We start from the raw sequence: 15,163 nt of genomic DNA, 5'->3' as shown, positions 1-15,163 counted from the left end.
GTTCAACAGCGTGCTGGGTGAAGAAGGAGTTCGTTTTATCTGTCCTCCCAACATTCCACAATTCATTCCACAATCGATAAGGGACTCTAGCAATAAAGGAGGCTGCCTGGGAGGTGTGGGAGGTAAAGACAGCAAACTTGCAAAGGGGGGAAACAGGAAGACTAAAGCAACAAGGAGAGAAATTAGAAGAAAAGGAGGAGCAAAAAACTGCTCCAGCTAAGGAAAAGACACTAAGGCAAACAAGAGGGAAGGGGGTGTTGAAAGGAAGCAGCTGATCAGTAAGCGGTCGGGAGGGAGATAAGGGACGCTAGCAATAAAGGAGGCTGCCTGGGAGGGGGAAGGTAAAAGCCCATGGATCCTCAGGATATTTACATTGGGCCACCCCAAATTCACCATCAGATCACATAGCATGTCCATGGCTACAGCCTGCACCAAAAAAAATCACGCATCCACTGTTGCGTGAGGCCACAATGGCGCGAAAATGTGGTTACAAAGCACAGGTCCACAGGGACCCTCAGGATTTTTGCATTGGGCTATCCCAAATTACATGTCAAATCACATGTCTGTGGCCACAGCATCAAGCACAAAAATCATACATCCACTGTTTTGTTCAGAATATTTTTTTTCTTGTTTTCCTCCTCTAAAAACTAGGTGCATCTTATGGAGCGAAAAATACGGTATATTAGTCTTGGCCAAAACAGGTTTTAGCGGACGCCGGACTGCAGTAGAATGGAAATGGTGGCGATTGCAACGAATGCCAGAGGGGATGGAAATCTCTCCCTCTTTAAACACCCCTAAAGGCACAGGAGTTCAGAAATGAACATGACCAGCCTATCACTGAGAAAAGGGTGGGGGCTATTTCTAATCAATGCTTTGCGGGGACCAATAAGGAAGAGTCCCCTTGCAGCAACCTGTTGTGTTTTCTAGGGAAGGACTAGCTATTCTTTCTCTCATCCCGACAGGGCGCCATTCGAACTCACCGCTGCCTGGAGTTCCGGGTGCTGGCTGTACACGGCGAGCTGCCTGAAAGGCACGTTCTGCTCGTTGAAGGAGATGGTCATGGCAAGCAAGGCGTCGTAGCTCCTTTGCCGGCAGAAGGCGGACAGTTCCTGCTCCAAACCAGGACGGCGCATGAAGTCCTGAGTGGAGAGGAGGATCGTGAGAAGAGACGAGGAGGAAGGCAACACAGGCACACCTGAAATGGTTTCTGGCCCCTTCCTGTGCTCACCTGTAGGTTCATGTATACGGCACTGAGCGCAATGGCAGCATTTTCCCCAGAGAGGGCCTTGAGGTCCTTCCTCAGCATCTGGTCTGTGGTGAGTCCTGGGTCATAAAAACATAAGAAGAGCTTTCCTGGATCAGGCCTGCGGTCCATCTACCGTATTTTTCGCTCTATAGGACGCACCCGACCATAGGACGCACCTTGTTTTAGAGGGGGAGAACAAGAAAAAAAAGTCTCCCCCTCTGTGCTCAGCGCCCCTTCAGCGAAGCGGCAGGAGAAACGGAGCCCCTTCCATTTCTCCTCCCGCTTCGCTGAAGGGGCGCTGCGCAGCTCTCCCTCTCTGCTGAAGCCAGGAGAGTCTTGCTCTCCCGGTTTCAGCGAAAGGAACCCAAAGCCTTCGGAGCACAGCGCGAGTTCCCGCTGCGCCCCAAAGGCTTCAGAGATAGCCACCTGAAGCCTTCGAAGTGCAGCAGGAACTCGCGCTGTGCTCTGAAGGCTTTGGGTTCCTTTCGCTGAAGCCAGGAGAGTCAGTGCGCACCGACCCCTCTCGCTTTCCAGGCTTCAGCGAAAGCAACGCGTGGCCTCCGGAGAGCAGAGGGAGCGCTCCCTCTGCACTTCGGAGGCTTTGCCTTGCTTTCGCTGAAGCCAAGGAGCCTGCATTCGCTCCATAGGACGCACACACATTTCGCCTTAATTTGGGTGGGGGGAAAGTGCGTCCTATAGAGCGAAAAATACGGTAGTTCAGCATCCCGTTCCCACAATGGCCAAAAATGCCCCAAGAACCTGGGAATCGAGATTGACTGCCTCTGGACCTGGAGGTTCCATCAGAAGGGCTCTCTACCTGGAGCAGGTCAATGGCCCACTTAGTCCAGCATCCAGTTCTCGCTGGGACCAGCCAGATGGGAAGCCCCTAGGCGGGACCTGAGTTCGAAAGCACTCACCCCACCTGTGATTCCTAAGAAATGGTACAGTCATACCTCATGTTATGTCCGCTTCATGTTACGTTCTTTCAGGTTACGTCCCGCGGCGACCCGGAAGTACCGGAAAGGGTTGCTTCTGGGTTTCGCAGAAGTGCAAAATGACGTCACGCGCATGCGCAGAAGTGGCGAATCGCAACCCGCGCGTGCGCAGACGCGCCACTGCAGGTTGCGCTCTTTTCATGTTGCGAACGGGCCTCTGGAACAGATTCCGTTCGCAACCAGAGGTACAGTAGTGCCTCGCAAGATGAAATTAATCCGTTCCGTGAGTCTCTTCATCTTGTGGTTTTTTCGTCTTGCGAAGCACGGCTATTAGCGGCTTAGCGGCTTGGTGGCTATTAACGGCTTAGCGGCTTTAAGAAAAAGGAAACAAACTCGCAAGAACTCGCAAGACGTTTCGTCTTGCGAAGCAAGCCCATAGGGAAATTCGTCTTGCGGAACGACTCAAAAAACGGAAAACTCTTTCGTCTTGTGCGTTTTTTTGTCTTGCGAGGCATTCGTCTTGCGAGGTACCACTGTACCACTGTACAGTCATACCTCGGGTTTAAGTAGCTTTGGGATGAATATTTTCGGGTTGCGCTCCACGGCAACCCGGAAGTAACGCACTCCGTTACTTTCGGGTTTCGCCACTCGTGAATGTGCAGACGCTCAAAATGATGTCACGCGCATGCGCGGAAGCGGCGAATCGTGACCTGCAGATGCACGGACGTGGGTTGCGTTGGCTTCAGGATGCGAACGGGGCTCTGGAATGGATCCCATTCGCATCCAGAGGTACCACTGTATTCAGAAGCACCTTGCCTCCAGCAGTGGGAGGGAGTTCCAGAGTTTAACTCTGCTCTGGCACAAAGAAGGGCTTCCTTTCACTTGCCCTCAATCTCCCAATATTCAGCTTCAATGGTTGACTCCAAGTTTTAATTTTACAAGACAGGAAGAGAAACCTTTTCCCCTCATTCTCAACCATTCCGGCTCTGCAATATCCTTTAGGAGGCAAGACTAAGGAGGACGGAGGACAGCTCATACCTGAGACATCAAACTTGGCCCTCTGCAGGGCTTCAAAGATGACGCTTCTTGAGGGCAGATCAGGGAACTTCGACTCCAAAAGGGAAGCGTAATGGGTGTCCTTCGGGGTCACTTTGCCGGCTTCAGGGGACATGTTGACACAGTCCAGAACAATCGTACCTGCAGAGTCAAGTAAGAACCAGGATCTAGAGGCGACACACGAGAGTCCAATCCGGAAAGAATCTTTTACGTTTGCAGGTTTGAAAGACGAGAAGGGTGAGAACGGTGGTTCCCAGACTTTGGGGGGCCAACCTCCCATCCTTGGTTCTACCCCCTAAAGGTAAAGGGACCCCTGACCATTAGGTCCAGTCGTGGCCGACTCTGGGGTTGCGGCGCTCATCTCGCTTTATTGGCCGAGGGAGCCAGCGTACAGCTTCCGGGTCATGTGGCCAGCAGGACTAAGCCGCTTCTGGCGAACCAGAGCAGCGCACGGAAATGCTGTTTACCTTCCCGCCGGAGCGGTACCTATTTATCTACTTGCACTTGGGCGTGCTTTCGAACTGCTAGGTTGGCAGGAGCAGGGACCGAGCAACAGGAGCTCACGCCGTCGCAGGGATTTGAACTGCTGACCTTCTGATCGGCAAGTCCTAGGCTCTGTGGTTTAACCCACAGCACCACCCGTGTCCCGGTTCTACCCCCTACCCATCCCTATTAAAAAGCTTTATGCAGAATAGTGGTTTGCACAACCCACTGGAGAGCAACACAACAAAAATGGAAACAGTAACAATCAATTGCACATTTATTCAAAACCCAGTTAGAACTATTCAGTTTAACTTACGCAGCAAAACTGATTGAGTGATGCCAGTTTTTCAAAGTCTGGGAGCCAGTGACACCTCCAGCACCCCCGTGCCGCCCCATTGCTTCTTAGTGACCCTTAGGCAATCCTACTGGCCCCCCAGGGGGTGGAAACACCCACTCTTGGAACCCCTGGGTTAGAAGACAACTGCTCAGAGGTTGTCATTCGCTTGCTGATTTAGTAGCAAGCTACCGAGGCTGAAAGGATTGCTCTCCGAAGAAGAATTCTGTCCAGCTCCAAAGCTGGCTCCCTTAACTAGAACTACAGGTGCGGGAGAAATTTGTCAGAACATCAGAAACATCTGCCGTATATGCAACAGTAGCCACAAGGCTACTGATTGCGAAAAATTGGAAAAGTGGTATTATGCCGACAAAAACAGAGTGTCTTGCCAAATTATTGGAGTATTACAATATGTCCAAAACAATGGGAGAAATTGGAAGGATCTCAAAAGAGAAGATAGACAAGGACTGGAAGGTGTTCAAAGAATATTTGCAAAATCATATCGAAAAACCAGAACTCCTATGAGAATAAACAAGTTCCGCTATAAATACTAAAATATCAAATAATATGGATAACAATGTGTAACAGAAAAAGAAGTAGAAAGTTGGTTTAATAGTGTGTGAAAGAAAGTAAAAGAAATGGAAAGAAATTGCAATTGAGTAGATTGGAAGTCTAGCACAGGGTGGGGTGAGGGAAGGTGGTGGGAAAAGGAAGTACCATACTTTTCGCTCCATAAGACGCACCTGACCATAAGACGCACCTAGTTTTTAGAGGAGGAAAACAAGAAGAAGAAAAATTCTGAATGAAACAGTGGATGTATGATTTTTTGTGGTTCATGCTGTGACCACAGACGTGTGATCTGATGGTGAATTTGGGGTGACCCAATGCAAAAATCCTGAGGATCCATGGGCTTTTACCTCCCACCTCCCAGGCAGCCTCCTCTAGCATCCCTTATCTCTCTTCTGATCCCACTGATCAGCTGTTTCCTTTCAACACCCCCTTCCCTCTTCTTTGCCTTAGTGTAGTATATTTTCCTTAGCTGGAGCAGTTTCTTTGATCCTCCTTTTCTTCTAATTTCTCTCCTTACTGCTTTAGTCTTCCTGTCCCCCCCTCCCCTTTGCAAGTTTGCTGTCTTTACCTCCCCCCCACTCCAGGCAGCCTCCTTTATCTCTAGCGTCCCTTATCTCACTCCCCGATTGCAAACGATCAGCGGCTTTGTTTCAAGACCCACTTCCCTCTTTCAAAAAAAAGAGCATGATGTGCTTTTCGCTGCTGGGCAATTCAACTCCAGGGACCACGCATTCACTCCATAAGACGCACAAACATTTCCCCTAAATTTTTAGGAAGAAAAAAGTGCGTCTTGTCCATTAAACTTTAATTAGTTTAATGTTACGTAAACGTCCAGTGCGCTTCCAACGCCATAAATCTTATCTCAGCAGAGAATTTTGTGCAGCGGTTGAAGAAGGCAGGAGAGTCAGTACCTTTCAATGAAGAATCCTGGAGCAAGCACTTTGGAACTCAGGAAAAAAACTTTATTTACAAAAGAAAAACCCTGGCGATAAAGCACACATGCTTTTATCTCCGGCATAAAGAAAACTTTACTCTAAACTTAACTCATATTAGCAAACACGCCCATGGCCACAAACTGAGTCTGCGAGTCAGGTCGGGGGGGGGGGGAGAAAACACACGGGTGAACTGACTATTTATACAAACTAACTCACATTCCTGGATGCTTAATGACTTCCAGCTGCTCAGTGCTTAGAGCAACTTGTTACCTCTTAACCCTTTAGTACCAACACGTCTTATGGAGCGAAAAATACGGTCTGGGCGGGATTGAATGTGGGTATGTAGGAATATTTTTAAGGATTGTATGAAATGTATGTTTGTTTGTGTATCTGTAATATGTATGTATAAATGTTGAATTATCTTAATAAAAAAAATTTAAATAATAATAAAAAGAACAGAAACCTCTGCCGGCTCAAGCCAATGGCCAAACAGAAGGCGAAAGGAAGATCTGAGCTCTCTCCCCTCCTGCACTTTCCAGCAACAGGTATTCAGAGGCATTGCTGCCCCAGACCATGGAATCCATTGTCAGCCTTCTCTGCCATGAATTTATCCAATCCTCTTTTCAGGAGGGAGCCCCAAAAATCTAGAGGGCGCCATGTTGCCCACCGCTGCTCTGCAGGGCTACGGATTCCCCACCTGCCAGCATTTGCCTGCGGTATTGTTGGTTTTTTAACAAGCAACCACTTCCCCACACGTCGCTGCAAGCCGCTAGTCCTCACCGTGCAAGAGAGCTGCTGTCTGCCTGTCCAAAACCTGCGCCGGGCTCTGCAGGATCCTCTCCGTCACCAGCGTGGCGCACGAACCCACCGGCTCTGCCGTGACTCTGCAGGGAGGGCCCCGATCCCGCTCCAGGGGCCGGTGGTCGATCACCTCAACAACCGCCTCCTCCAGCCCCGCATCCCCACTGCAAAACAGGGGAGACGTAGCAGTGTCAATATACGCACCGCAGCATGAGCAGATACTGAAAGACATTTCAGCTTTGCTCGCTGCGCATCCCGTCCTGAGAACGTGGCTCTCACCGCCTGAGTCAAAGCTGGGGCGCCACTGGGCATGCTTGCAGGTGCACCACTAGGCCAGTAGGGGGAGGTGTTTGCTGAGGGAGGGGCCAGGCCATGTGCGTCCATGTGCTGCAACTGCATCTATCCCCAAACCATAATTGCATGGGTCTGTTGGCCAACTGAGTTGTTCTAAGCGTGGGTGACGCTGTGGTCTAAATCACAGAGCCTAGGGCTTGCCGATCAGAAGGTCGGCGGTTCGAATCCCCGCGATGGGGTGAGCTCCCGTTGCTCGGTCCCTGCTCCTGCCAACCTAGCAGTTCGAAAGCATGCCAAAGTGCAAGTAGATAAATAGGTACCACTCCGGCGGGAAGGTAAACGGCGTTTCCGTGCGCTGCTCTGGTTCGCCAGAAGCGGCTTAGTCCTGCTGGCCACATGACCCGGAAGCTGTACGCCGGCTCCCTCGGCCACTAAAGCGAGATGAGTGCCCAACCCCAGAGTCGGCCACGACTGGACCTAATGGTCCGGGGTCCCTTTACCTTTAAGCATAAGGGCTAGGGGACAGCTGTGGGGTTTCCCTGGCACCCACAAAGCCTCTGAGCTCCCTCACTACCCCCTTGGCCACAAAAATCACACACTGCTGAAGGACAAAGTTGGAAGAGTGACGCTCTTTCTCAATTCCTCCTTCAGCTCTATGTGCTTTTCAAGGCATCCGATTAATTCCACCGGCTCCAGATTTTACCCAGATCCCTTGGGAAAGTGATGTATATGTGTGTGCACGTGCCTACGCGCCCTTTCTCTTTCTGTCTCTTGTGGGGTGCTGATCTGGGCAAAGGGGATGGAGAAGCCACAAAATTGGGGTGCGGTTCAAAAATGCTAATGCACCCACAGTGGCCTTAAAAAGGCTGGCAACCCATAGCTCAAGAGACTCTCCTCTCACAATCAAGTCCTTTGGGTGCTGTAATGGTTCTAGGGGTTGCTTGTGTGTAAATCAATGCCACCCTTGGCTGGTTGCCTGAATGAACCCTTTCTGTCTGGACAGCCACGCGCCCGTGACTGTCTCAATCGCTGGGTGTTTCTTGAACTTCTTCCAGCAAAGAAGCTCTTTGACGCTTAGTCTCCGCCTAGCCTCCCTGCGCGGAAGTCTCCTGCGCAGGGAGGGTGTGGGCATCGGAGGACTCGTGCTCTCCCCACTGGTTCCCGGCGAAGAGTCTTGGAGCCACCTCGCCGATTCCCCCATCTGCCCCCCTTCTCCACTGGTGTTACGCTGATTTCCTTCCCCAGAACATGTGCTGCTTCTCTCCCTCCTGGGACGCTCTCCGGAATCCCTCTGGAGCCCTCCCTCCCCCTCTGGCTCCGATGGCAGTTCCCTGACAGGTGCCCTACCCTCTCCCCTACCTAGACAGCATCTTAAAAAGCAGAGACATCACCTTGCCAACAAAGGTCCGTATAGTTAAAGCTCTGGTTTTCCCAGTCGTGATGTGAGAGCTGGACCATAAAGAAGGCTGATTGCTGAAGAATGGATGCTTTTGAATTATGGTGCTGGAGGAGACTCTTGAGAGTCCCATGGACTGCAAGAAGATCAGACCTCTCCATTCTGAAGGAAATCAGCCCTGAGTGCTCACTGGAAGGACAGATCGTGAAGCTGAGGCTCCAAGACTTTGGCCACCTCATGAGAAGAGAAGACTCCCTGGAAAAGACCCAGATGTTGGGAAAGATGGAGGGCGCAAGGAGAAGGGGACGACGGAGGACGAGGTGGTTGGACAGTGTTCTCGAAGCTTCCAGCATGAGTTTGACCAAACTGCGGGAGGCAGTGGAAGACAGGAGTGCCTGGCGTGCTCTGGTCCAGGGGGTCACGAAGAGGCGGACACGACTAAACGACTGAACAACAACAGCAACAACCCTCTCCACTGACCTTGGCAGGACGTGGTGGTCAACCAGCGTCAGTGAAAGGAGGCCTGCCTGCTTCAGGGTGGCAAGGTCAATCTCATCCCGGAAGATGAGCGAACTCTCCGCGATGCACTGCTCTTTGAGGAGGAAGGTGCTCTCTGTGCGCAGAGGGAATTCTGAGCGGGGGATGTTCAGCACCGGGATGAAGGCTGCCTTCGAGTCCGGGGTGGTCTGTGGGGCACAGGGAACGATACATTAAAATCCAGGTCTCTGTTACACGGATAAAGTTGCTCACGTTACCCAGTCACTGAGTACCAATAAGAGCCTTGTAGATGTCTCTGTGGAATTGGATGGCCTCAAACCCTCATTTTGTGTGTGTGGGGGGGGAATAAGCAGGCTTCTAGTCCTTAAGGATATAAAAAACAGTCCCAAAACTGCATGGGCAAAGCCCGGCATCAGTCATGAAGGTACATAGATCAGGAAGTGTTGGGGTATAAAGCAAGGAGACGAAAGGTATAAAGAAAAGTATTACGAAGAACCTGTGCAAAAGAGGCAATTGAGAAATATTCCAAGATAAGGCATAAACAGGTAATGTAATTTATACACACACACACACACACACACACACACACACACACTGGTACCTCGGGTTAAGAACTTAATTCGTTCTGGAGGTTCATTCTTAACCTGAAACTGGTCTTAACCTGAGGCACCACTTTAGGTAATGGGGCCTCCCACTGCCGCCACAGTGCCACCGTCCAATTTCTGTTCTCATTCTGAAGCAAAGTTCTTAACCCGAGGTACTATTTCTGGGTTAGTGGGGTCTGTAACCTGAAGCATCTGTAACCTGAAGCGTCTGTAACCTGAGGTACCACTGTATTTATATCTTTTGTCTTCTCCCTTATACCTGACCATACTCAATGGTGTTATGGTGGTACCTCGGGTTAAGTACTTAATTCGTTCCAGAGGTCCATTTTTAACCTGAAACTGTTCTTAACTTGAAGCACCACTTTAGCTCATGAGGCCTCCCGCTGCCACCGCGCTGCCAGAGCACGATTTCTGTTCTCATCCTGAAGCAAAGTTCTTAACCCGAGGTACTATTTCTGGGTTAGCGGAGTCTGTAACCTGAAGCGTCTATAACCCGAGGTACCACTGTACAGTATTTACTTTTACTTTTGTTGAATTGCTGGAATACTCTGTTTGTCTTGTTACATGTTCAATAAAATGATTTTTTTTAAAAAAAATATTTTTTTAAAAAAGGAAGAAAGAAAATGTTGAGCGACTGAGGGGCAATGTCCAGTGGCGTAGCGTGGGGGGTGCCAGGGGTGCCGGCCGCACCGGGCGCAACATCTGGGGGCGCGCGCTCGCTGCCTCCGGAGTCGCCGAAGAGCCTCGGGCGCAGGCTGTAGCGGAGCCGCATGTCTCGCGGAACCGGCGAGCCGTGCGCGCGTCCGGGCTGAAGGCGCCCGGCAGGCAGCGGCTCTCAGCGCTCGCCGCGGAGGACGCGCCAGGCAGCCCCTCCTCACAGCCCCGCCTCCGCCGCTGCTGCTGCAGCTGCTGGGCTGTTGCATTTTCCTCGCCTCTCTGCCCCCCTCCTCCTCCGGGCAAGCGGCGTCGTTTGGGCGGCAGCGCCAGCGGCAACTCGCAGGTTAGGGGTTAGGGGGGGGCGCAAATTACTTGCCTTGCCCCGGGTTAGGGGGCGCAAAATACTTGCGTTGCCCCGGGTGCTGACAACTCACGCTACGCCGCTGGCAATGTCCTTCCCTGTTCTCAGTCTTTTCTTACACAATCCACACCAAATCCAGTCCAGAGCACTCTGAGCCCAGAGCAGCCACATGGTGAGGACCTCGCCGGCCCCACGCCAGCCTCGCAGGCAAACGCAGAACTGCGGAACCAACCGTGGAAAGGCAGCAAAAATGGCTCTTCAAAAGGGGCAAAGGGAAATGCTCCAAAGGGTGGAAGCAGATGACCGACCTTTGCAAAGAAGTAAGCGAGGGCCAAAGCAGACACCATGGAGTCCAGGTCGCAGGCCTCGTTCCCCATCACCACATGGACCTCCTGGTTCCTCCGGACGTGATCCTACCAAATAAAAACAAAGAAGAAATTGGGGAGGAAACGTAGAGGTTGAACGACAGCTTTCCCTGGAGCAGGTCCATTCCCAGGTAGGGCTGGGAGAGACTCTTGCCTGAAACCCTGGAGAGATGCTGCCAGTCCGTGCAGACAAGCTTGAGCGAGATGGAAGAAGGGTCCAACTCAAGGCTGCTTCCTACGTCTACACGTTTTGCAAACAGGGACAAACGGGTGGCTTGTGGATCGAGCCCAGGAACGAGAGGCCTGGGTTTACCATTTGCCTGCCAGCGCTCTACTTACGCCCAGAGAAGCCTGTGCAGCCACAGGCCTGCTCCTCGGACGGAAGACGGTTTCTGGAGGACGAGAGCGCCTGTGGATTCGGGGGCAAAGGGGGTTGTTCTTGAGGACCTACAACGAAAGTTGTAGCCTTTCAGCGCTGGGTGCTAGGACAAGGGTCGACCTCCCGTTAGCGAGGGCAGGGTTAAAATCTCCCACTCGGTTGTGAAAACTCAGGGGTTAAGGCCGCATACACAACAGGCATTGAAAACACACACCTTTCAAATGAATTCTGGGAACTGTAGTTTGGTAAGATTCGTGGGCGCTGCGCCTTTGTGAGGAGTGAGCTACAGTTCCCAGGATTATTTTGCCTTACAGTGGTGCCCCGCAAGACGGAAAACTCGCCAGACGAAAGAGTTTTCCATTTTGGAGGTGCTTCGCAAAACGAATCTCCTATGGGCTTGCTTCGCAAGACGAAAATGTCTTGCGAGTTCCTGCGGGGTTTTTTTCCTCCCCCCCCTTTTTCTAAGCTGCTAAGCCGCTTGTCAGCTGATCCGATAAGACGATAAGCCGCTAAAAGCCGCTAATAGCGCTAATCCGCTAATCCGTCAATGGGCTTGCTTCGCAAGACGAAAAAACCGCTAGACGAAGAGAATCACAGAACGGATTCTTTTCGTCTTGCAAAGCACCACTGTAGTTTCTTTCTCTCTCTCTGCCTAGCATATTCCTTCCCTTCCTGCCCCCACCGATAATTTTTAAAAGGGTCACAACTCTGACACGGACACCCCACTATTACGAACGCAAAACCTTTTGCCAATTGTGCAAGCATTATTTTATCGTTTATTATTTACACAGATCTACATTTTTGCATTGCGGTTGCTCCCGGCACCCCAGTGCCCCAGTCTTTGTGTTTTCCTCCTCCTTTCCCATCCTTGTTTTCCTTTCGTGTTACGCCTTTTAAGATGGTCAAATCTGAAGGCGGTCGCTGTCTTGCTTACTGCTCTGGGACGCTTTCCTGCTGAAGAGCAGAGTCTAAAATAAGAGATGGGAATACCACCAACACAAACCAGTCTCTGCCATGAAGCACCTTACACTCTTAAATTAAGGCGGGGAAAGGGGAACAAAATGAAGGGAAGCTCATCCGTGTAGTGTAGGGGTTAGCGTGTCAGACTAGGACCTGGGAGACCAGGGGTCCAATCCCCCCACGCAGCCATGAAGCCAGATGTGAGCCAATATACCATATTTTTTTGCTCTATAAGACTCACTTTCCCCCCCTAAAAATTAAGGGGAAATGTGTGTGCGTCTTATAGAGCGAATGCAGGCCGCGCAGCTATCCCAGAAGCCAGAACAGCAAGAGGGATCGCTGCTTTCGCTGCGCAGCGATCCCTCTTGCTGTTCTGGCTTCTGAGATTCAGAATATTTTTTTTCTTGTTTTCCTCCTCCAAAAACTAGGTGCGTCTTGTGGTCTGGTGCGTCTTATAGAGCGAAAAATATGGTACTATCCCTCTCGGCCTAACCCACTTCACAGTTGTTGTGGGGTTCTGTGCGGAGAGGGAGAACCACGCCAGCCACCTTGTGCTCCTTAATAATAATAAATATAAATAAATTTTATTTATACCCCGCTCTGCCCGGCCAAAGCCGGGCTCAAGGCAGCTAACACCAATAAAATCACAGTAAAAACATAATAGAAGGGGGTGGGCGGGAGAAAAAAACCAATTTAAAAACCTCATTTTAAAGTAGCTGATAAATCCTTGGAGAAAAAGGTGGAATATCAGTGCAATAAATAATAAAAGCAAACGAGGCAATTCGCCTTCTTTATCTTCCGAGGAGACTGTACCACAGTGGAGGCCTATACCATGTACCTTTCCGAATATAAGGTTCGAATCCAATTGCAAGGGGTGACCACAAATACACACAAGGCTGATGTGAGGTGCATTTGGGGTGAGAAGCCGGCAAGCGCTTTGCAGAAGCTTTCCCGGTTTAAGCCCATTTCCCTGGCCGCTGGGGAGTCCTTGAAAGGTTTCTCTCATATGCACAACCTAAGAAGCACCAGGCGCCGTTTCCTGGCTACTGCGAAACGCCACGGCCCATTTGCTAAAGCACTCCAAGAGATAAGGCGGCCCAAGGTAAACCTGATTTCCTCCTGGGAGCAGCCTTGAAAGCGTGAGGCTGTGGCTAGGGTGGGGGCAGAGAAAACAGCCGCAGATGGTCGAGATGCAAAAAGGGAAATTAAAATCGAGGAGGGAGAGAGTGGTTTTTAAAAAAAGAAACCAAACAGGAGAGATAGGCGTCAGCACTTTGTGCAGAACATTGCTCGAGGGCCTTGGAGAAACGGGTGGCCTTTAGAAGAAGATCTCTCTCTCAAAGCACATTAGTCCAGTGTTATTGCAGCCCATATAGGCTGATGTAGAGACATCACCTTGCTGACAAAGGTCTGTATTGTTAAAGCTATGGTTTTCCCAGTACAGTGGTACCTCGGGTTACATACGCTTCATGTTACATACGCATCAGGTTACAGACTCCACTAACCCAGAAATATTACCTCGGGTTAAGAACTTTGCTTCAGGATGAGAAAAGAAATCGTGCTCTGGTGGCACGGTGGCAACAGGAGGCCCCATTAGCTAAAGTGGTTCTTCAGGTTAAGAACAGTTTCAGGCTACGAACGGACCTCCAGAACGAATTAAGTACCGTACTTAACCCAAGGTACCACTGTAGTGATGTATGGAAGTGAGAGCTGGACCATAAAGGCTGATCGCCGAAGAATTGATGCTTTTGAATTATGGTGCTGGAGGAGACTCTTGAGAGTCCCATGGACTGCAAGAAGATCCAACCTCTCCATTCTGAAGGAAACGAGCCCTGAGTGCTCACTGGAAGGACAGATCCTGAAGCTGAGGCTCCAAGACTTTGGCCACCTCATGAGAAGAGAAGACTCCCTGGAAAAGACCCTGATGCTGGGAAAGATGGAGGGCACAAGGAGAAGGGGACGACAGAGGATGAGATGGTGGGACAGTGTTCTCGAAGCGACCAGCATGAGTTTGACCAAACTGCAGGAGGTAGTGGAAGACAGGAGTGCCTGGTGTGCTCTGGTCCAGGGGGTCACGAAGAGGAGGACACGACTAAACGACTAAACAACAACAACAACAACAACAAGTTCAGCATCTTATTTCTCACCATGGCCAATCGGATGCCTCCAAAAAGCCTGAAGGGAGGGTGCGAGGAACACGGCCCTCTCTTTCCCCACGGCTCGCACCCTGAATACAGAGGCACAGTCACCTCAGATCTTGGTGCAGCGGGGTTAGAAACTTAGATATAGAAGCTAGGCGCACAATGGACTAAGGCAGAGGTTTTTAAACTGCAGTTGCCAACCTAGCGCCCAGAAATCTCCACGTACAGTGGACGCTCGGGTTGCGAACATGATCCATGCGGGATGCGCGTTCGCAACCTGCAGCATTCACAACCCACGTCTGCTCACATGCGGGTTGCGATTCGGCGCTTCTGCGCATACGCAAAGCTCAATTTAGCGCTTCTGCGCATGCGCGACTGGCAAAACCCGGAAGTAACCTGTTCCAGTACTTCCGGGTTTTGGTGGTCCGCAACCCAAAAAAATGCAACCTGAAGCGGCTATAATCTGAGGTATGACTGTAGTCGCATTTGGACCCGCGTCAGTAGCAAAAGGCGCCAGGTGAATTTTGAGCCCTGGGGTGCAGCCGTTGTGGTGGATGATGGGTTCAGATACCTAGTGTCTCTTTTCTGTAACTTTTCTGTTGCCCCCACCACGAGAAGAAGAAAAAAGGAAGCATGAAAAGATCACTTGGGTAGTCCTGGTGATTTAATAACACTCTCCACTAACAGGATTAAAAATAGTAGCAACAGCTCTCCGGGTTTTGCAATGCAGTGCTTTGGCCAAGTCATGTTCACAGAGATGCACCCAGAGAATGTGTATCAGTGAAATAAATGCAGGAACTTGGGGCTAAGCAGCTTAAGGTACGCGGGTGGCGCTGGGACGCGGGTAGCACTGTGGGTAAAACCTCAGCGCCTAGGGCTTGCCGATTGCATGGTCGGCGGTTCGAATCCCCGCGGCGGGGTGAGCTCCCGTCTTTCGGTCCCAGCTCCTGCCCACCTAGCAGTTCGGAAGCACGTCAAAGTGCAAGTAGATAAATAGGTACCGCTTTATAGCGGGAAGGTAAACAGTGTTTCAGTGCGCTGCGCTGGTGCTGGCTCGCCAGAGCAGCTTCGTCACGCTGGCCACGTGACCCGGAAGTGTCTCCCGACAGCGCTGGCCCTCGGCCTCTTAAGTGAGATGCGCGCACAA

General features: G+C 51.0%; 1 protein-coding gene across 4 annotated transcripts in view; it reads right to left on the bottom strand.

Annotated features, from left to right (window-relative positions):
* The window catches only part of PRUNE1 (prune exopolyphosphatase 1), a 113,166-nt gene that overhangs the window by 11,550 nt on the left and 86,453 nt on the right, over positions 1-15,163 (bottom strand). For 2 of the 4 annotated variants that reach the window (XM_082202267.1, XM_082202268.1), the window contains exons 2-8: positions 10,876-10,983; positions 10,480-10,584; positions 8,531-8,736; positions 6,340-6,524; positions 3,220-3,378; positions 1,229-1,323; positions 981-1,139 (exon numbers count right to left, since the gene is read on the bottom strand). In XM_082202267.1, coding sequence (XP_082058393.1) covers positions 981-1,139; positions 1,229-1,323; positions 3,220-3,378; positions 6,340-6,524; positions 8,531-8,736; positions 10,480-10,584; positions 10,876-10,983 — 1,017 coding nt within the window. Of the gene's footprint in view, positions 1-980; positions 1,140-1,228; positions 1,324-3,219; positions 3,379-6,339; positions 6,525-8,530; positions 8,737-10,479; positions 10,585-10,875; positions 10,984-12,713; positions 12,897-15,163 lie in introns of those variants that run through there. The other 2 variants (XM_082202266.1, XM_082202269.1) reach the window with 2 other exon arrangements.

The sequence above is a fragment of the Podarcis vaucheri genome (assembly GCF_965113315.1).
Source record: "Podarcis vaucheri genome assembly, chromosome: 16".
Classification (NCBI taxonomy): domain Eukaryota; kingdom Metazoa; phylum Chordata; class Lepidosauria; order Squamata; family Lacertidae; genus Podarcis; species Podarcis vaucheri.
Note: the sequence above shows the minus strand (reverse complement) of the source record. Positions and strands in the feature narration are given on the sequence as shown.